The 22,135-nt window shown below is 46.2% G+C and overlaps 1 protein-coding gene across 1 annotated transcript in view; it reads right to left on the bottom strand.

Annotated features, from left to right (window-relative positions):
* DGKG (diacylglycerol kinase gamma) overlaps positions 1 to 22,135 on the bottom strand; it is a 459,919-nt gene that overhangs the window by 283,207 nt on the left and 154,577 nt on the right. Inside the window, exons 8-10 of the mRNA XM_038750502.1 lie at positions 14,136 to 14,185; positions 11,562 to 11,636; positions 6,519 to 6,638 (exon numbers count right to left, since the gene is read on the bottom strand). Coding sequence (XP_038606430.1) covers positions 6,519 to 6,638; positions 11,562 to 11,636; positions 14,136 to 14,185 — 245 coding nt within the window. The remainder of the gene's footprint in view (positions 1 to 6,518; positions 6,639 to 11,561; positions 11,637 to 14,135; positions 14,186 to 22,135) is intronic.

Here is a 22,135-nt window from a genome sequence, read left to right as displayed (position 1 = left end):
GGTAGAGCACGGGCTTCGGAGTCAGAAGAACCTGAGTTCTAATCCCAACTCTGCCACTTGTCTGTTGCGTGACCTTGGGCAAGTCACTTAACTTCTCTATGCCTCAGTTCCCTCACCTATAAAATGGGGATTAAGACTGTGAGCCCTATCGTGGCTCTGTGGTAAAGAGCCCGGGCTTTGGAGTCAGAGGTCATGGGTTCAAATCCTGGCTCCACCGATTGTCAGCTGTGTGACTCTGGGCAAGTCACTTAACTTCTCTGTGCCTCAGTTCCCTCATCTGTAAAATGGGATGAAGACTGTGAGCCCCCTGTAGGACAACCTGATCACCTTGTAACCTCCCCAGCGCTTAGAACAGTGCTTTGCACATAGTAAGTGCTTAATAAATGCCATTATTATTATTATTATTGCTATTATTATTATTATTAGGGACAAGGATTCTGTCCAACCTGATTATCTTGTTTCTACCCCAGCGCTTAGTACGGTGCCTGGTATATCTACGTATCTGAGCTCCAACCTCAGACTTGGTTAAGGCCTGAAGAGACAACTGTCATCTGATTCTAGAAGGTTTTCCCGGTTCCGGTCATTTTGTGGGCTGGACCATGAAATTATCGTCATCAATCATCATCAATCGTATTTATTGAGCGCTTACTATGTGCAGAGCACTGTACTAAGCGCTTGGGAAGTACAAATTGGCAACATATAGAGACAGTCCCTACCCAACAGTGGGCTCACAGTCTAAAAATCTGTCACTTGACAGTCTTTTCATCTACACGTTCAGTTCTTAGCTCCGTTGCCTTTGTGGCCTATCATTCTACGTTCTGCTTTTAGGAAGACAATGGGAACACTCAGAGATCCTGAACAAATAGTTCTCTTGAACATCCGTTTTTCTTAGGAGTTAAGCAGATCAATCGCAGTCTGCCTTCCTAGCTTACCTACAATGTCTCTTTCATGTGTTGGCGATTTAAGAGGGAAGTCAACCCTGAAAATTGGCAATACTACAACACTCATCTTTTTTAGGCTACGGCGCCATCCTGTGGCAATTGTGTTTCTGGCCACTTGACTTGTATTTGCTTGCTATATTGCGACTAATTTTTCTTGGGACAACCCCAGATGCTTTGCATGAACAGTATTTCTTACCAAGCCACCCAGGCTTTTTTAAAGACAGTACCACTCACTCCATCTCTCCCTCTCTCTTTATCCCTCTTGCTCTCTCTCTCTCTCTCTCTATATATATATATATCGTTATTCCCCGGCTTTTTTAAAGACAGTACCACTCACTCCATCTCTCCCTCTCTATCTCTCTTGCGCTCTCTCTCTCTCTCTCTCTCTCTCTCTCTCTCTCTCTCTCTCTCTGTATATATATATATATATATATCGTTATTCCCCGGCTTTTTTAAAGACAGTACCACTCACTCCATCTCTCCCTCTCTATCTCTCTTGCGCTCTCTCTCTCTCTCTCTCTCTCTCTGTATATATCTATAATATATATATATATAGTTAATCCCCAGCTTTTTTAAAGACAGTACCACTCACTCCATCTCTCCCTCTCTCTTTATCTCTCTTGCTCTCTCTCTCTCTCTCTCTCTCTACATATATATCGTTATTCCCCGGCTTTTTAAAGACAGTAATAATGATAGCATTTACTAAGCGCTTACTATGTGCAAAGCACTGTTCTAAGTGCTGGGGAGGTTACAAGGTGATCAGGTTGTCCCACGGGGGACTCACAGTCTTTATTCCCATTTTACAGTTGAGGGAACTGAGGCCCAGAGAAGTTAAGTGACTTGCCCAAAGTCACACAGCTGACAATTGGAGGAGCCAGGATTTGAACCCATGTCCTCTTACTCCAAAGCCCGGGCTCTTTCCACTGACAGTACCACTCACTCCCTCTCTCCCTCTCTCTTTATCTCTCTTGCACTCTCTCTCTCTCTCTCTCTCGCTCTCTCTCTTCATTCATTCATTCATTCAATCGTATTTATTGAGCGCTTACTGTGCGCAGAGCACTGTACTAAGCGCTTGGGAAGTACAAGTTGGCAAAATATAAAGACGGTCCCTTCCCAACAGCAGGCTCACAGTCTAGATGGGGGAGACAGGCAACAAAGCAAAACATATTAACCAAATAAAATAAATAGACTATGTACAAATAAAAGGAATAAATAGAGTAATAAATACGTACAAACGTATATACATATATACAGGTGCTGTGGGGAGGGGAAGGAAGTATGGCGGGGGGGATGGGGAGGAGGGGGAGAGAAAGAAGGGGGCTCAGTCTGGGAAGGCCTTCTGGAGGAGGTGAGCTCAGTAGGGATTTTGTTATTCCCTGGCTTTTTTAAAGACATTTACTCTCTCCCTCTATCTTTATTTCTCTTGTTCTCTCTCCCTCTCTCTATATATATCATTATTATTATTAACAACAATGATAATAATAATGGTATTGGTTAAGTGCTTACTCTGAGCCAGGCACTGAACTAATCACAGCGGTGGATACAAGCAACTCGGGTTGAGAAGCAACTGAGAAGCTGTTTATCAATCAATCAATCAATCGTATTTATTGAGCGCTTACTGTGTGCAGAGCACTGTACTAAGCGCTTGGGAAGTACAAGTTGGCAACATATAGAGACAGTCCCTACCCAACAGTGGGCTCACAGTCTAAAAGGGGGAGACAGAGAACAAAACCAAAGATACTAACAAAATAAAATAAATAGAATAGATATGTACAGGTAAAATAAATAAATAAATAGAGTAATGAATATGTACAAACATATATACATATATACAGGTGCTGTGGGGAAGGGAAGGAGGTAGGATGGGGTAAACTATTGTTGGGGGTGAGGGAAGGAGGAGGGGGAGGAACCGGGGGCCTGAGAAGGGAGTGGAATGTACGGAAGAGCTGGCAGGGGTGATGGGCATGGGTGTCAATAAGGGAGGAGAAATAGTTTTGTCCGGCAGAGGAGAGGGCTGAGTTAAGGCAGGAAAGGATGAACTTGAAGTGAACGAGGTTGGCATGGTGTTTAGACTTTCGCCAGCAGCGTTCGGCAGCTCGAGCATAAGAGCGAAGGAGGCGGACAGTGGCAGTGATCCAGGGCTGTGGGTTAGTGGTGCGAGAGCCGCGAAGGGAAAGGGGAGTGAGTGAGTCTAGCAGAGTAGAGAGGGTAGAGTTGAGAGCAGTAATCTGATCATCAAGACTGGGTAGAGAGGAGAGGGCGGCGAGGTGGGGTGTGAGGCGCTCCGAAAGACCAAGCTGAGAAGCAGCATGGCTCAGTGGAAAGAGCCCAGGCTTGGGAGTCAGAGGTCATGGGTTCAAATCCCAGCTCCGCCACTTGTCAGCTGTGTGACTTTGGGCAAGTCACTTCACTTCTCTGGGCCTCAGTTCCCTTATCTGTAAAATGGGGATGAAAACTGTGAGCCCCCCGTGGGACAACCTGATCACCTTGTAACTTCCCCAGCGCTTAGAACAGTGCTTTGTACATAGTAAGTGGTTAATAAATACCCTTATTAGGGTTCACAGTCTTAATCCCCATTTTACAGATGAGGTAACTGGGAGAAGTGAAGTGACTTACACAAGGTCACAGAGCAGCCAAGTGACCGAGCTGGGATTAGAACCCATGACCTTCTGACTCTCAGGCCCATGGTCTACCTGCCACGCCATGTTGCTTCCCACACATGCACCATATATATAGTACTGTCACATATGTGTGTGTGTGCATGCATACATATATACTTAGATTTAGAATATATATATGTACATATATATGCATATATATGTGTGTACATGTATATATATGTGTACATGTATATATACACATATATATGTATGTGTATATATGTACACACACACACACACACACACACACACACACACACATATAATCTAAACACAATGACAGCATTTCCAACCTGGCCCTCCAAATTCCGAGGCCCCAAAACAATATGAACTGTAAAAGAATTCCAAGACAATCATTCATTCATTCATTCATTCAATCATATTTATTGAGCGCTTACTGTATGCTGAGCACTGGACTAAGCGCTTGGGAAGTACAACAAATTCAATGCTGCCTGCAGCAAAATTAAGAACCATTATTAGTCTACCCTTTTCCCAGATTGTATAAGTTGAATGGGCTCTATGCTTTTTGTTCCATGCCTGGAAAAAATTTCTTCCTGGTCCCGGGTGAATGGATGAACAGCTATCTGTAAGGAGGATTGAGCATCTGATGGGCCCTGCCAGTGGCCTAAACTTCTTTCTGCCTCTGTCCGGAGCTGAAAATGTTCTCTGAGACCAGAATTTCTTTGGATATCAATGGAGATTCAGACTCAGTAGAGGACAAGGGCTATCTGGGGGTCCAATGATTTTTTTTAAAGTGTCCTGGGCACATTCTCTAGAAGAAATCAGAACCATTGAAGTTTGTACAATCAAGGAGAGAGGCCATCCTTGGTCTAAGCTCTCCCATAGACAGAGGAAAAGGGAAAGAGAGAAATATGTATTCCCATTGCCAGGCTCACCTGTAAGCTCATTCTATTCATTCACTCATTCAATCATATTTTTTGAGCACTTACTGTGTGCAGAGCACTATACTAAACGCTTGGGAAGTACAAATCGGCAACATATAGAGATGGTCTCTACCCAACAATGGGTTCATAGTCATTCTAGACTGTAAGCCCATTGTGGGCAGAGAAGCGCATGGCCTAGTGGATAGAGCAGGGACCCGGGAATCAGAAGGTCAAGGGTTTTAATCCCATCTCTGCCACTTGTCTGCTGGGACACCTTGGACAAGCCACTTCACTTCTCTGTGCCTCAGTTACCTCATCTGTAAAATGGGGATTGAGACTGTGAGCCCCATGTGTCTCAATAAGTACAATAAATATCTGTAATTTATTTGTTCATACTATATCCATAATTCATTTATTCATGTATTTATATTATATCTGTAATTTATTTGTTCATCTATATTAATGTCTGTCTACCCCTCTAGACTGTGAACTTGTTGTGGACAGGGAATGTGTCTGTTGTTGTATTGTACTCTCCCAAGTGTTTAGTACAGTATAAATATGATTGAATGAATGATTGAGTGAATGAAAGGGACTGTGTCCAACTCAATTTGCTTATTTCCACCCCAGTGCCTGGCATTCATTTATTCATTCAATCGTATTTATTGAGCGCTTACTGTGTGCAGATCACTGTACTAAGCGCTTAGCACATAAGCGCTTAGCACATAATCAATCGATTGTACTTTCCCAAGCACTTAGTACAGGGCTCAGCAAATAGTAAGCGCTCAATAAATACAACTGATTGATTATTTGTTAAGTGTTTACTACTTGCAGAGCCTTATACTAAGCACTTGGGAAAGTACAATGCAACAATATAACAGACAAATTTCTAGTTGGAAAATCATGAAAGAAGCAGCATGGCTCAGTGGAAAGAGCCCGGGTTTAGGAGTCAGAGGTCATGGGTCTAATCCCGGCTTTGCCACTTGTCAACTGTGTGACTTTGGGCAAGTCACTTCACTTCTTTGGGCCTCAGTTCCCTCATCTGTAAAATGGGGATTAAAAGTGTGAGCCCCAAATGGGACAACCTTGTATCTACTCCAGCACTTAGAACAGTGCTTGACACATAGTAAGCACTTAACAAATGCCATTATTATTATTATTATTATTATGAAAAGTAAATGCTGTGGCATCTGCTGTAGTGCTGATATCAATGGAATCAGCTAATTTGCCTATGAACTACCTGTGAATATCCTCCTTTTTTTCCACCCCCTGGTATTTACCACAGTTATAATTATTATTTTTAATGTGATTCCTAAGTGCTTAGTACAATGCTCTGCACACAGTAAGTGCTCAATAAATATGACTGACTGAGGCTGCCCAGGATTACCAGCTTTAGAGGAATCTTGAGCAGCATCAGGCTCCCAGAAGACGGAGCAAGACTCTGAGGCCGGATTTCCCGACCCCTTGAAGTCTAGAATGAAGTTCAGACTGAACATTGGACAGGCTGCTCTATAAATTTTTTATATAGCATTTCTTAAGTGCTTATGTGCCAGGCAGTGTATAAAACTGTCTTTCCCGTTCAGGCCTCCCACTTCATCCTCCCCGCCTTCCCCCACAGACCTCCTCCATCCCTGTAAAAAAAAGCACAGGGGAACAAGTGTGACTCTTGAGGCGAGCAGCTAAAATCATCCGCGGTGTCTTTAGTTCTTAGCCGTCAGAGTGGGCTGACTACATCGGATCTTCAGTTCCTTCCCTGGGGACGTCTACAAGACCCCTGAGAAAACAACTTAGGTCACGGGCAAATGTCAGATCATTTCAGGATCCTTAACTTAAAACCTAGACTCCCATGAGCCCAGATTCCTTAGAGTCTCTTTCACTGGACTAAAGGTGATCTCATCTAGGGGAATTACACGAGTGGCATAACATTTTCAAGCCCGATGTGGAGGTCGGTGACACCGGCCGGCCTCCCGGCAGCTAGAGATCTGCTCTGTGGTCCACCCTCCCCTTCAATGCTGACCCCAGTAGGGTTCACTTACCGTCTCCATTCCCAGTAGGACCAGTAAAGGGATGGTGGTCATGCCCCCCCGGATCCACTCTTCCAGAGTAACGGTCCCATCATGGTCAAAATCAATTTCCTCCATCATCTCCTTCAAAATCTATGAGGAACACAAAAGCTCGGGAATCAATGGATACTCCCCCCACCAACCACAGATGCACACACCCAATGGACCTGGCAGTCAAAACCTTTTTAATCCCAGCTCCGTCATTTGTCTGCTGTGTGACCTTGGACAAGTCACTCCACTTCTCTATGCTTCAGTTACCTCATCTGGAAAATGGGGATTGACATTGTGAGCCCAACATGGGACAGGGACTATATCCAACTCCTTTGCTCGTATCCACCCCAGTGCTAAATCCAGTGCCTGGAACATACTAAGCACTTAAGAAATATTATTATTATTACTCCAGTCCTCCGCTTCTTGTATCTACCCCAGTTCTTGGCACATCGTAAGTGCTTAATGAACGCCACAATTATCATTAATGTACTACCAAAGATTGGGGAACAGGTTGTACTCAGAGCCCTTGATGTTCTGTGGAGGAAGGAAAAAACCAGTTCCAAAATAATTTGAGTAACAAGTTTTGTTTTCATGCTATTGGCATTGGTGCATGTTTCCTGTTCCTCAGAAGATCAGTGGATCCTGCTGTTTAGAAGTCAAAAAGCTCGGTGACTTCAAGGCAGCCTTCTCCCGGCTAATTTGCTGTTACTAATGGGTGAGTAAGCTTCTGAAGATGAAGGGGTGGGGAGGGCCAAATAGGAAAACCAATTCTATTTTCAGTCAGATTGTTCCCATTAATATCCTCGAGCAAAAGGAGATCGGCTGAGCTGCTTCCAAAAAGAAGATCTCTAATGTTATCCAACAGACAATTTTTCTCCCCACCTTTAAAGTCTTATTGAAGGCACATCTTCTCCAAAAGGGCTTCCCTGACTAAGCCCTCCTTTCCTTTTCTCCCACTCCCTTCTGCGTAGCCTGATTTGTTCCCTTTATTCACCCCCTTCCCTCAGTCCCACAGAACTTGCGTACATAGCCGTAACATTTATTTATAATGATAACGTTGGTATTTGTTAAGCACTTACTATATGCCCAGCACTGTTCTAAGCACTGGGGTAGATACAAGGTAATCAGGTTGTCCCACATGGGGCTCACAGTCTTCATCCCCATTTTACTGATGAGGTAACTGAGGCCCAGTCAAGTGACTTGCACAGTCTTCATCCCCATTTTACAGATGAGGTAACTGAGGCCCAGAGAAGTGACTTGCCCAAAGTCACACAGCTGACAAACGGCGGAGCCGGGATTACAATCCATGACCTCTGACTCCCAAGACCGTGATCTTTCCACTGAGCCACGGATTTATATGAACGTGTCACCCCATTTAGTCTGTAAGCTCACTGTGGGCAGGGAATGTGCCTGCTACATTGTCATGTTGTACTCTCCCAAGCGCTTAGTGCAGTGCTCTGCACGCAGTAAGTGTTCAATAAATACACTTGATTGATTGAATGATTATCTGGTAAATTTCAGGAGTGACAGTCGTGTCCTTGCTGAAGATTTAGGTGGGGACAGAATCCCCCGGGATGTTGGAGGTTCAAGCCTTCCTCAGGCTGGAGGAAGCATCTTCCAGTTTGGAACGCTAATCTCTAGTCCAGAAGTTGCCTCATCTGTTGCCTCAGTTCCCTCATCTGTAATGGGGATTAAGACTGTGAGACCCCGTGGGACAACCTGATCACCTTGTAACCTCCCCAGCACTTAGAACAGTGCTTTGCACATAGTAAGTGCTTAATAAATGCCATCATTATTATTATTATCATTATTAAGGTGGGCGGAAGTGGTTGAAGGAAATCTTGCTTCCCTGATCTTTCCCAACTTCTTTCATGAAAAAGCAGGTGTTGTCCCCAAGACGACAATGATGATGGTATTTGTTAAGCACTTACTATGTGCCAAGCACGGTTCTAAGCGCTGGGGTAGTTACAAGTTAACCAGGGTGGACACAGTCCCTGTCGCACATGGGGCTCACACTCTTAAATCCCATTCTTTTTTTTTTTACAGATGAGCTAACTGAGGCCCAGAGAAGTGAAGAGACTTGCCCGAGGTCACACAGCAGACGAGTGGTGAAATCGGGATTAGAACCCGTGGCCTTCTAACTCCCCAGCCTGGGCTCTATCCACTATTCCTAGCTGCTTCTCAAAACTGGATGAAGCTGTCACTCAAATAATTTGTGTCTCATATCTGTCACTTCTTGTTGGTTGAGGGTCTTTCCTGAAGTTCTTCAAAAACATTTGTCCCAAATGATCTTTTAATAAAGAGAGTACCCAGCTCAGGCCCTGTTTCGTTGGTGTCTTGAGGGAGCCTTTCTCCTGGTGTCTCCAGTGTTGAATCTCTTTTTGCTTGGGGATAATCCTTAAGCGCTTACTATGTGTCAAACATTAGGTCGGGCACAGTATCCGTCCCACATGGGGCTCACGGTCTGAATAGGAGGGAGAACAGGTATTGAATCCCAATTTTGCCTTTGAGGAAACTGAGGCACAGAGAAGTTCAGTGAGTCATATATATGTATATATGTTTGTACATATTTATTACTCTATTTTACTTGTACATATCTATTCTATTTATTTTATTTTGTTAGTATGTTTGGTTTTGTTCTCTGTCTCCCCCTTTTAGACTGTGAGCCCACTGTTGGGTAGGGACTGTCTCTATATGTTGCCAACTTGTACTTCCCAAGCGCTTAGTACAGTGCTCTGCACACAGTAAGCGCTCAATAAATACGATTGATGATGATGATAAGAAAATGAGGTTAACGCAGGGGAAGCAGTGAAGTTTGGTGGAAAGCACACTGACCTGGGAATCAGAGGAGCTGGATTCTTTTTTTTTTCTATGGTATTTGTTAAGCACTTACTATGTACCAAGCGCTGCAGTAAGCACTGGGATAGATACAAGCAAATCGAGTTGGACACAGTCCCTGTCCTACATGGGGCTCACAGTCTTAATCCCCATGTTTACAGATGAGGGAACTGAGGCACAAAGAAGTGACTTGCCCAAGGTCACACAGAGCAGACGTATGGCAGAGCTGGGATTAGAGAAGCAGCGTGGCTCAGTGGAAAGAGCCCGGGCTTTGGAGTCAGAGGTCAGGGGTTCAAATCCCGGCTCCGCCAACTGTCAGCTGTGTGACTTTGGGCAGGTCACTTCACTTCTCTGGGCCTCAGTTATCTCATCTGTAAAATGGGGATTAAAACTGTGAGCCACCCCGTAGGACAACCTGATCACCCTGTAACCTCCCCAGTGCTCGGAACAGTGCTTTGCACATAGTAAGCGCTTAACCAAAACCATCATCATCATTATTATTATTATTATTATTATTATTATTATTAGAATGCAGGTCCTATTTCAGGCTCACCCACCTGCCTGCTGTGTGACCATGGGTTAGTCACTTCACTTCTCTGTGCCTCAGTTCCCTCATCTGTAAAACAGGGATTCAATACTTGTTCTCCCTCCCCCTTTAATAATATGATGATGATGATCATGGTATTTGTTAAGCACTTACTATGTGCAAAGCACTGTTCTAAGTGCTGGGGCGGGATACAAGGTGATCAGATTGTCCCATGTGGGGCTCACAGTCTTAATCCCCATTTTACAGAGGAGGTAACTGAGGCTCAGAGAATAATAACAATGATGATAATAATAATAATAATAATAATAATAATAATAATAATGGCACTTGTTAAGTGCTTACTATGGATTTGAACCCACGACTTCTGACTCCACAGCTCATGCTCATTCCACTGAGCCATGCTACTTCTCCAGGGGGCTCACAGTCTTCATACCCATTTGACAGATGAGGGAACTGAGCCACAGAGAAGTTAAGTGACCTGCCCAAAGTCACACAGCTGACAAGTGGTGGAGCCAGGATTAGAACCCATGACCTCTGACTCCTGAGCCCGGGCTCTTTTCACTGAGCAATGCTGCTCCTCTATGCCCCATGTGGGACAGGGGTTGTGACTGGTATCTTACTCCAGCAGTTAGTACAATACACGGTAAACTCTTGTACTTCCCGCGTGGCTCAGTGGAATGAGCACGGGCTTTGGAGTCAGAGGTCATGGGTTCAAATCCCGGCTCCGCCACATGTCTGCTGTGTGACCTTGGGAAGGTCACTTAACTTCTCTGAGCCTGTTACCTCATCTGTAAAATGGGGATTGACTGTGAGCTCCACATGGGACAACCTGATCACGTTGTAATCCCCCCCGGCACTTAGAACAGTGCGTTGCACATAGTAAGCGCTTAACAAATGCCATTATTAGAGAAGCAGCGTGGCTCAGTGGAAAGAGCCCGGGCTTTGGAGTCAGAGGTCATGGGTTCAAATCCTGGCTCCGCCACTTGTCAGCTGTGTGACTTCTTGTAAGTCACTTAACTTCTCTGGGCCTCCGTTCCCTCATCTGTAAAATGGGGATTAAGACTGTGAGCACCCTGGGGGACAACCTGATCACCTTGTAACCTCCCCATCGCTTAGAACAGTGCTTTGCACATAGTAGGTGCTTAACAAATGCCATCATTAAATGCCATCATTAATTAAACTCTAGACTGTAAGCTCATCGTGGGCAGGGAGTGTGACTGTTTATTGTTACAGTGTACTCTTCCAAGTGCTCAGTACAGCGTTCTGCACACAGAGCTCAATAAATATGATTGACTGACGGACTCTGAGGCTTGGAACACAGTTACCGCTTAACAGACACCACAATTATTTATTTACTATCAGCCAAGTGCCAGTGAGCCAAGCTAGCTGTGACTGAAGCTGGTTCACTTGGCCAAATCCCATTTTGTTCAGCGGGCCAAACTTCGGTCCTAGAGTAAGGCGCTTGCCCTATTTTATTCAGGTCTCCAACCCTTCCTGTTCAGCATCCAGAGTCCCAGCAGGTGATGGATCGTGATCCCGCGCGTCGAGGAAATGGGCATTGAGCTCTATTAAGAAGAAAGCCCGGGGTTCTCCCCTCAAACCCTCACCCTGAGAGCATCTCCCACCCCGCGATCACTTACGGGCCGCAGCTCTGTCGCATCCCACTCCAGGTACTCTGCGACGTGGACCATTTGGTTGATTATCCGATCCAACTCCTGAGGAAAGTCAAAAGGGAGGGGCCGATGGAAAACGCACCTCGGAAAGGATGCCGTCAACACCACCCCCAGAAGGAATTTGGAGAGGCGGGAAAACGGCAGATGGGAGTGGGTGGTGTAAGAGGCGAGCCCTGTTGGACGATTCCCCCAGGGACATATGCCGATTTTTCATTAAAAACAGGCAGGCTGAAGCTAGGTCTCGCCCTGTTCCTTATTCTCTCTGCTCTGAGCTTTGCTTCATACTGGGCGTGCGTCCCATGACAATAAACTCTTAATTACTGGGGAAAAGTGGGATGGATAAATTGTTCTCATGGTGAGATTTTTATGTTAACGTTCCTCTTCTTCCTATCTACTCTCCCATTTCCCATTTTCTTCCCATCCGGTCTCTCTCATCCCCTTATGATGTATGAAGAGAAGCAACGTGGCTCAGTGGAAAGAGTCCGGGCTTTGGAGTCAGCGGTCATGGGTTCAAATCCCGGCTCTGCCAATTGACAGCTGTGTGACTTTAGGTAAGTCACTTCACTTCTCTGGGCCTCAGTTACCTCATCTGTAAAATGGGGATTGACTGCGAGCCCCCTGTGGGACAACCTGATCACCTTGTATCCCCCTCCCAGCGCTTAGAACAGTGCTTTGCACATAGTAAGTGCTTAACAAATACCAAAATTATTATTATTATTATGAGTATGTATGATTTGTAGACTATAGATAAGTAGACTTCTAGACTGTAAGCCCGGCGTGGGCAGGGATTGTTTCTCTTCATTCCTGAGTTGTACTTCCCAAGTGCTTAGTACAATGCTCTGCACACAGTAAGCGCTCAATAAATACGATTGAATGAATGAATGTATATGTATGTGTACGGCATGGCTCAGTGGAAAGAGCGCAGGCTTTGGAGTCAGAGTTCATGGGTTCGAATCCCGGCTCCGCCAATTGTCAGCTGTGTGACTTTGGGCAAGTCACTTAACTTGTCTGGGCCTCAGTTACCTCATCTGTAAAATGGGGATTAAGACTGTGAGCGCCCCGTGGGACAACCCGATCACCTTGTAACCTCCCCAGAGCTTAGAACAGTGCTTTGCACATAGTAAGTGCTTAATAAATGCCATCATTATTATTATTATTATGTATGATACATATACAGTGCTTTGCACATAGTAAGTGCTTAATAAATGCCATCGTTGTTATTATTATATATTTTGTAACCTATTTATTTATGTTGATGTCTGTCTCCCTCTCTAGACTGTAAGCTCGTTGTGGGCAGGGAATGGTTCTGTTATATATTGTACTCTCCCAAGCGCTTAATACAGTGCTCTGCACTGTAAGTAAGTGCTCAATAAATACGATCGATTGACTGAGTTTTTCTCTTTTGAACACATGCTAAGATCTAGGTTGGGGAGGGTCTCTTCTGTAGACTGTCAACTCGTTGCGGGCAGAGATAGTATCTACCAACTCTGTTGTATCATACATTCCCCAGTGCTTTGTACAGTGCTCCGCACACAGTAAGTGCTCAATAAGTGCCACTGATTGATTGAATCCTGCCGGACAGAAGAGGGAAGCAGTGTGGCCTAATGGCTAGAACACATGCCTGAGAGTCATAAGATGTAGATTCCAATCCTGGCTGTGCCACTTGCCTGTTTAGTGACCTTGGACATGTCATTTAACTCAGTTTCCTCATCCACAAAATGGGGATTCAAGGCAATACCCTTTCTCCTTCTCCTCTAGACTGTGAGACCCATTTGGGACAGGGACTGCATCCAACTTGAATAACTTATATCAAATCCGATGGCTAGGGGCCGGGCTTTGGAGTCAGAGGTCATGGGTTCAAATCCCGGCTCCGCCAACTGTCAGCTGTGTGACTTTGGGCAAGTCACTTAACTTCTCTGTGCCTCAGTTACCTCATCTGTAAAATGGGGATTAAGACTGTGAGCCCCCCGTGGGACAACCTGATCACCTTTTCACCTCCCCAGAGCTTAGAACAGTGCTTTGCACATAGTAAGCGCTTAATAAATGCCATCATCATCATTATTATTATTATTATTATAGTACAGTGCTTGGCCCATAGTAAGTGCTTTATAGATATCCTACTAAAGAGGGTGGATGTCCCTAGGGTAGGGGTGTCCCCAGAGCTGAGGCACTGAGAGTCAACTAGATGTCCTTCTGTCCTTCTCTGTGGGCTCTCATACCTCGATGGTCATTTCTATTGTTTTATGGCATTTGTTAGGCTCTTACTATGTGCCAGGCACTGTTCTAAGCGCTGGGGTAGATACGAGCTAATCAGGTTGGAAACAGTTCCTGTCCCACATGGGGCTCACAGTCTTCATCCCCATTTTACAGATGAGAGAACTGAGGCCCGGAAAAGCGAAGTGACTTGTCCAAGGTCACGCAGCAGACAAGGGTGGAGCTGGGATTAGAACCCAGGTCCTTGCAACTACCCGGCGCGTGTTCTTCCCACTAAGCCACGCTGCTTCTTCTGCGTGAGAGCATTGCCAGGGAAGAGGAGCTTACCGAGCTGTCCAAGAGGCCGTTACCATCCGTGTCATATAGACGAAACATGACTGCAAAAAACACAGAGAACGTCAGGCTTTCCAAACACTCCCTTCCACGCTGCCCTGATTTGCTCCCTTCATTCATCCCCCACCTCAGCCCCACAGCACTTTTGTAAATATCCGTAATTTATTTATTTACATTACTGTCTGTCTCCCCCTTTACGTTGTGAGCTCCTTGAGGGCAGGGAATGGGTCTGTTATATTGGTATAATGAACTCTCCTAAGCGCCGAGTGCAATTGATCAATCATTAAGCGCTTACTACTATCATCATCACCATCAATCGTATTTATTGAGCGCTTACTGTGTGCAGAGCACTGGACTAAGCGCTTGGGAAGTACAAGTTGGCAACGTATAGAGACAGTCCCTACCCAACAGTGGGCTCACAGTCTAGAAGGGGCTCACAGTCAACTAATAATAATGATTACAGAATTTGTTAGGTGCTTACTATATGCCAGGCACTGCTGTAAGCACTGGGATAGATACTAGCTAATCGGGTTGGACACAGTTCCTGTCGCATGTGGGGCTCAATGCCCATTTTACAGATGAGATAACTGAGGCTCAGAGAAGTGAACTCATTTGCCCGAGGTCACCTAGCAGATAAGTGGCGGAGCCAGGATTAGAACTCACGACCTGTTTACTAAGTGCAGAGCACCAAATTAAGCATTTGGGAGAGCACAACAGAATTAGCAGACATGTTCCCTGTCCATAATGAGCTTACATTCATTCATCATTCTTTCAATCGCATTTATTGAGCACTTACTGTGTGCAGAGCACTGTACTAAGCGCTTTGGAAGTACAAGTTGGCAACATATAGAGACGGTCCCTACCCAACAACGGGCTCACAGTCTAGAAGGGGGAGACAGACAACAAAACAAAACGTGTAGACAGGTGTCAAAATCGCCAGAACAAATAGAATTCTAGCTATATGCACATCATTAACAAAATAAATAGAATAGTAAATATGTACAAGTAAAATAAAAAGAGTAATAAATATGTACAAATATATACAAGTGTTGTGGGGAGGGGAAGGAGGTAGGGCGGGGGGGATGGGGAGGAGGAGAGGAAAAAGGGGGCTCAGTCTGGGAAGGCCTCCTGGAGGAGGTGAGCTCTCAGGAGGGCTTTGAAGGGAGGAAATCTAGCGCTCTGCACACAGTAAGCTCTAAGTAAATATGATCGATGGATTGATTGATTGGTTGGAGTGCGTTCCAGTGGTCGTTAGGAAAAGCCTAGGAAGCTTTTCTCTGGAGAAAAATTCAAGCCATGGAACTCCGCTCCTTCTCAATCTACTCCCACAGCACGTAGGTACATATCTTTAAATTATACATTATAAATTACTTATTTATTCATATTAATGTCTGTCTCCCCCTCTAGACTGTAAGCTTGTTATGGGCAGGGAGGGAATGTGTCTGCTAATTCTGTTGCACTGTATTCTCCTATTTAGTACAGTGCTCTGCACGTGGTAAATGCTCAATAAATACTACTGATGGATTGAATGATCGATTGGTTGGAGTGTGTTGTGTTGATCATTGTGATAGGTCTAGGAAGCTTTTCCTCAGGAAAAAACTCAAGCCATAGAACTCTGCTCCTACTCAATCTACTCCATTCACTCGTTCATTCAATCACATTTATTGTTTACTGTGTACAAAGCACTGTACTAAGTACTTGGAAGAGTACAACAATAAACAGACATATTCCCTCACTTCAGTGTGCTTATAGTCTAGAAGGGGGTAGACAGCCATTAGTACAAATAAATCCCAGCACTTACATATCTGATGTGTGGTCACATCAGGCAAAAACTCCTCACTCTTGGTTTCAAGGCTGTCCATCACCTCGTCCCCTCCTACCTCACCTCCCTTCTGTCCTTCTCCAGCCCAGCCCGCACCCTCCACTCCTCCGCTGCTAATCTCCTCACCGTGCCTCGTTCTCGCCTGTCCTGCCATCGACCCCCGGCCCACGTCATCCCCCAGGCCTGGAATGCCCTCCCTCCACACATCCGCCAAGCTAGCTCTCTTCCTCCTTTCAAAGCCTTACTGAGAGCTCACCTCTGCCCGGAGGCCTTCCCAGACTGAGCCCCTTTTTTCCTCTCCTCATCCCCATCCCCCCACCCTACCTCCTTCCCCTCCCCACAGCACCTGTATATCAATTGTATTTATTGAGTGCTCACTCACCAACTTGGTCATACCCTCGACCTCATCATCTCCTACCGCTGCACTGTGTCCACCCTCACCAACTCTGTGATCCCTCTCTCTGATCATAATCTTCTCACCTGCCTCCTCACTCACACTCCTTTCCCCCGTAAATCCATATTACTCCCTCACAGAGATCTCCGCTCTCTGGACCCCACCCATCTTTCGGAGCGCCTCACACCCCACCTCGCCGCCCTCTCCTCTCTACCCAGTCTTGATGATCAGATTACTGCTCTCCACTCTACCCTTTCTACTCAGCTAGACTCGCTTGCTCCCCTCTCCCTTCGCCGCTCTCGCACCGCTAACCCACAGCCCTGGATCACTGCCACTGTCCGCCTCCTTCGCTCTTATGCTCAAGCTGCCGAACGCTGCTGGTGAAAGTCTAAACACCATGCCAACCTCGTTCACTTCAAGTTTATCCTTTCCTGCCTTAACTCAGCCCTCTCTTCTGCCAGACAAAACTATTTCTCCTCCCTTATTGACACCCATGCCCATCACCCCCGCCAGCTCTTCCGTACATTCAACTCCCTTCTCAGGCCCCCGGTTCCTCCCCCTCCTCCTTCCCTCACCCCCAACGATCTGGCCTCCTACTTCATTAACAAAATTAAATCCATCAGGTCCGACCTCCCCAAAGTCTCTTCCCCCCTTTCACCAACCCCCCGGCTCTCAACACTCTCTGCTACTCTCCCATCCTTCCCAGCGGTATCCTCAGAGGAACTCTCCTCCCTCCTCTCAAGTGCTACTCCGGCCACCTGTGCTTCTGACCCCATTCCCTCTCATCTTATGAAATCTCTCGCTCCATCCCTTCTCCCCTCCTTAACTTCCATCTTCAACCGCTCACTCTCCACTGGTTCCTTCCCCTCTGCCTTCAAACATGCCCATGTCTCTCCCATCCTAAAAAAACCCTCTCTTGACCCCACCTCACCTTCTAGTTATCGTCCCATATCCCTCCTACCATTCCTTTCCAAACTCCTTGAACGAGTTGTCTACACGCGCTGCCTAGAATTCCTCAACAACAACTCTCTCCTCGACCCCCTCCAGTCTGGCTTCCGTCCCCTTCATTCCACGGAAACTGCCCTCTCAAAGGTCACCAATGACCTCCTGCTTGCCAAATCCAACGGCTCATACTCTGTCCTAATCCTCCTCGACCTCTCAGCTGCCTTTGACACTGTGGACCACCCCCTTCTCCTCAACACGTTATCTGACCTTGGCTTCATAGACTCCGTCCTCTCCTGGTTCTCCTCTTATCTCTCCGGTCGTTCTTTCTCAGTCTCTTTTGCAGGCTCCTCCTCCCCCTCCCATCCTCTTACGGTGGGGGTTCCCCAAGGTTCAGTGCTTGGTCCCCTTCTGTTCTCGATCTACACTCACTCCCTTGGTGACCTCATTCGCTCCCACGGCTTCAACTATCATCTCTACGCTGTTGACACCCAGATCTACATCTCTGCCCCTGCTCTCTCCCCCTCCCTCCAGGCTCGCATCTCCTCCTGCCTTCAGGACATCTCCATCTGGATGTCCGCCCGCCAACTAAAGCTCAACATGTCGAAGACTGAGCTCCTTGTCTTCCCTCCCAAACCTTGTCCTCTCCCTGACTTTCCCATCTCTGTTGACGGCACTACCATCCTTCCCGTCTCACAAGCCCGCAACCTTGGTGTCATCCTCGACTCCGCTCTCTCATTCACCCCTCACATCCAAGCCGTCACCAAAACCTGCCGGTCTCAGCTCCGCAACATTGCCAAGTTCCGCCCTTTCCTCTCCATCCAAACCGCTACCCTGCTCATTCAAGCTCTCATCCTATCCCGTCTGGACTACTGCACTAGCCTTCTCTCTGATCTCCCATCCTCGTGTCTCTCTCCACTTCAATCCATACTTCATGCTGCTGCCCGGATTATCTTTGTCCAGAAACGCTCTGGGCATGTTACTCCCCTCCTCAAAAACCTCCAATGGCTACCGATCAATCTGCACATCAGGCAGAAACTCCTCACCCTGGGCTTCAAGGCTGTCCATCCCCTCGCCCCCTCCTACCTCACCTCCCTTCTCTCCTTCTCCAGCCCAGCCCGCACCCTCCGCTTCTCCACCACTAATCTCCTCACTGTACCTCGCTCTCGCCTTCCCGCCATCGACCCCCGGCCCACGTCCTCCCCCGGGCCTGGAATGCCCTCCCTCTGCCCATCCGCCAAGCTAGCTCTCTTCCTCCCTTCAAGGCCCTGCTGAGAGCTCACCTCCTCCAGGAGGCCTTCCCAGACTGAGCCCCTTCCTTCCTCTCCCCCTCGTCCCCCTCTCCATCCCCCTGTCTTACCTCCTTCCCTTCCCCACAGCACCTGTATATATGTACATATGGTTGTACATATTTATTACTCTATTTATTCATTTATTTATTTATTTTACTTGTACATTTCTATCCTACTTATTTTATTTTGTTGGTATGTTTGGTTCTGTTCTCTGTCTCCCCCTTTTAGACTGTGAGCCCACTGTTGGGTAGGGACTGTCTCTATGTGATGCCAATTTGTACTTCCCAAGCGCTTAGTACAGTGCTCTGCACATAGTAAGCGCTCAATAAATACGATTGATTGATTGATTGATTACTGTGTGCAGAGCACTGTACTAAGCACTTGGGAAGTACAAGTTGGCAACATATAGAGACAGTCCCTACCCAACAGTGGGCTCACAGTCTAAAAGGGGGAGACAGAGAACAAAACCAAACATACTAACAAAATAAAATAAATAGAATAGGTATGTACAAGTAAAATAAATAAATAAATAGAGTAATAAATATGTACAAACATATATACATATATACAGGTGCTGTGGGGAAGGGAAGGAGGTAAAATGAGGGGGATGGAGAGGGGGATGAGGGGGAGAGGAAGGAAGGGGCTCAGTCTGGGAAGGCCTCCTGGAGGAGGTGAGCTCTCAGTAGGGCCTTGAAGGGAGGAAGAGAGCTAGCTTGGCGGATGGGCAGAGGGAGGCCATTCCAGGCCCGGGGGAGGACGTGGGCCGGGGGTCGATGTCGGGACTGGCGAGAACGAGGCCCGGTGAGGAGATTAGCGGTGGCAGAGGAGCGGAGGGTGCGGGCTGGGCTGGAGAAGGACAGAAGGGAGGGGAGGTAGGAGGGGGCGAGGGGATGGACAGCCTTGAAGCCCAGGGTGAGGAGTTTCTGCCTGATGTGCAGATTGATTGGTAGCCACTGGAGATTTTTGAGGAGGGGAGTAACATGCCCAGAGCATTTCTGGACAAAGACAATCCGGGCAGCAGCATGAAGTATGCTGCACCTGTATATATGTTTGTACAGTTTCATTACTCTATTTATTTTACTTGTACATATTTACTATTCTAGTTATTTTGTTAATCATGTGCATCTAGCTTTACTTCTATTTATTCTGATGACTTGTCACCTGTCCACATGTTTTGTTTTGCTGTCTGTCTGCCCCTTCTAGACTGTGAGCCCGCTGTTGGGTAGGGACCGTCTCTATATGTTGCCAACTTGTACTTCCCAAGTGCTTAGTACAGTGCTCTGCACACAGTAAGTGCTCAATAAATACAATTGAATGAATGAATGAATCTTCAAATTATATATTATAAATTACTTATTCATATTAATGTCTGTCTCCCACTCTAGACTGGAAGCTTCCTTTGGGCAGGGGGTGTGTCTGCTAATTCTGCTCCTTCTCCAGGAGGGTCAGTCTGGGGAGGAGAAAAGGCAGTGGTAGACAAATATCCAGGGGGCCCCCTTTTCCTAAAAGAAGGACCTCAAGGACCAGCTTACGTTGGAATTGTAGGAGAGGGGTCAGATTCGGGAATTTATCCCTCCCTTCCTTCAGGCCAAGCCCGTTTCTCTTCTCCCTTCTGAAGTGGGCTCTGCGACGCCAGCGCTGTCTTGCCGGAGATCTAGCCCAGGCCTTTTTCAAGGCAGTAACCCGGCACTCCACGTTTTCCCGAGACTCCTTGGGGATCCTCCTTCCTGCCTCCAAATCCCTTTTAGCCAAACGGAGCATGGCCTTGTGGGAAGAGCACAGGCCTGGGCATCGGGGAACCTGGCTCTGCAGTCACCTGCTGTGTGACCTTGGGTAACTCACTTTACTTCTCTGTTTCTCTGTTTCCTCATCTGTAAAATGGAGATTCAGGACCTGTTCTCCCTCCTGCTTAGACTACGAGTCCCACGTGGGACAGGGACTGTGTCCGCTATCCTGTTGCTTAGAACAGAGCTTGGCACATAGTAAATGCTCAACAAATACGACAACAATAGTAATGGTGATAGTAATGATGACACACAACCAACCAGGTCTAGATTGTTGGCAATTTCTAGGCGAGAGGGGTACAAGTTGGTAGGCTTGGATAAATGAAATTCACAGATAATCTCCAGACCTCACTTAATTACTAGCTTCTCCCACCGAAACAGTACGAAGGTACTGTCCTTTCTTTCCCCTGACCCCTTCCTGGGTAACTAGGAAAATGGCTGCAGGGCAAACAGGAAAGCATGGTGTAGTGAATAGAGCACAGGCCTCAGAGTCAAAATGTCACGGGTTCTAATCCCAGCTCCTTCGCTTGTCTGCTATGTGACCTTGGGCAAGTCGTTTAACTTCTCTGGGCCTCAGTTCCCTCATCTGTAAAGTGCGAATTGAGACCGTGACCCTCACATGGGATAGGGACTGTGTCCAACCCAATTTGCTGTAATAATAATAATTATGGTATTTGTTAAGCGCTTACTATGTGCCAAGCACTGTTCAAAGCACTGGGGTAGATACAAAGTAATCTGGTTGTCCCACTTGGGGTTCACAGTCTTAATCCCCATTTTTACAGTTGAGAAGTTAAGTGACTTGCCCCAGAAAAATGGTGAAGACAGAATTAGAACCCACGTCTTCTGACTTCCAAGTCTGTGCTCTTTTCACTAAGCTATGCTGTATCTATCCCAGCACTTAGCACAGAGAAGCAGAAGATGCTTAGAGAAGCAGCATGGCTCAATGGAAAGAGCCCGGGATTTGGAGTCAGAGGTCATGGGTCAAAACCTGGCTCTGCCAATTGTCAGCTGTGTGACTTTGGGCAAGTCACTTCACTTCTCTGGGCCTCAGTTCCCTCATCAGTAAAATGGGGATTAAGACTGTGAGCCCCACGTGGGACAACCTGATCACCTTGTAACTTCCCCAGTGCTTAGAACAGTGCTTTGCACATAGTAAGCACTTAATAAATGCCATTATTATTATTATTATTATTATTATTATTATTACAGTGCCTGATACATAGTAAGGGCTTAAAAAATGTCATAATTCATTCATTCACTCAATTCATTCAATCGTATTTATTGAGTGCTTACTGTGTGCAGAGCACTGTACTAAGCGCTTGGGAAGTACAAGTCGGCAACATATAGAGACGGTCCCTACCCAACAGCAGGCTCACAGTCTAGAAGGAGGAGAAGGACCACAAAGCAAAACATGTCAGAACAAATAAAATTAAACCTAAATGCACTTATAATAATAATATAATATAAAATACATTATATATTATTATATAATATATATTATATTATATATTATATATGTTATATATATTATAATATATTATATATAATATAATAATAATAATAAGGGCCACGCAGAAGGGGCCCTTCTGAGAGCTTACCTCCTCCAGGAGGCCTTCCCAGACTGAGCCTCTTCCTTCCTCTCCCCCTCGTCCCTCTCCATCCCCCTCATCTTACCTCCTTCCCTTCCCCACAGCACCTGTATATATGTATATATGTTTGTACATATTTATTACTCTATTTATTTATTTATTTTACTTGTA

Source organism: Tachyglossus aculeatus, chromosome 1, assembly GCF_015852505.1.
Source record: "Tachyglossus aculeatus isolate mTacAcu1 chromosome 1, mTacAcu1.pri, whole genome shotgun sequence".
Taxonomy (NCBI): domain Eukaryota; kingdom Metazoa; phylum Chordata; class Mammalia; order Monotremata; family Tachyglossidae; genus Tachyglossus; species Tachyglossus aculeatus.
This window is presented reverse-complemented; position numbering and strand designations above follow the sequence as displayed.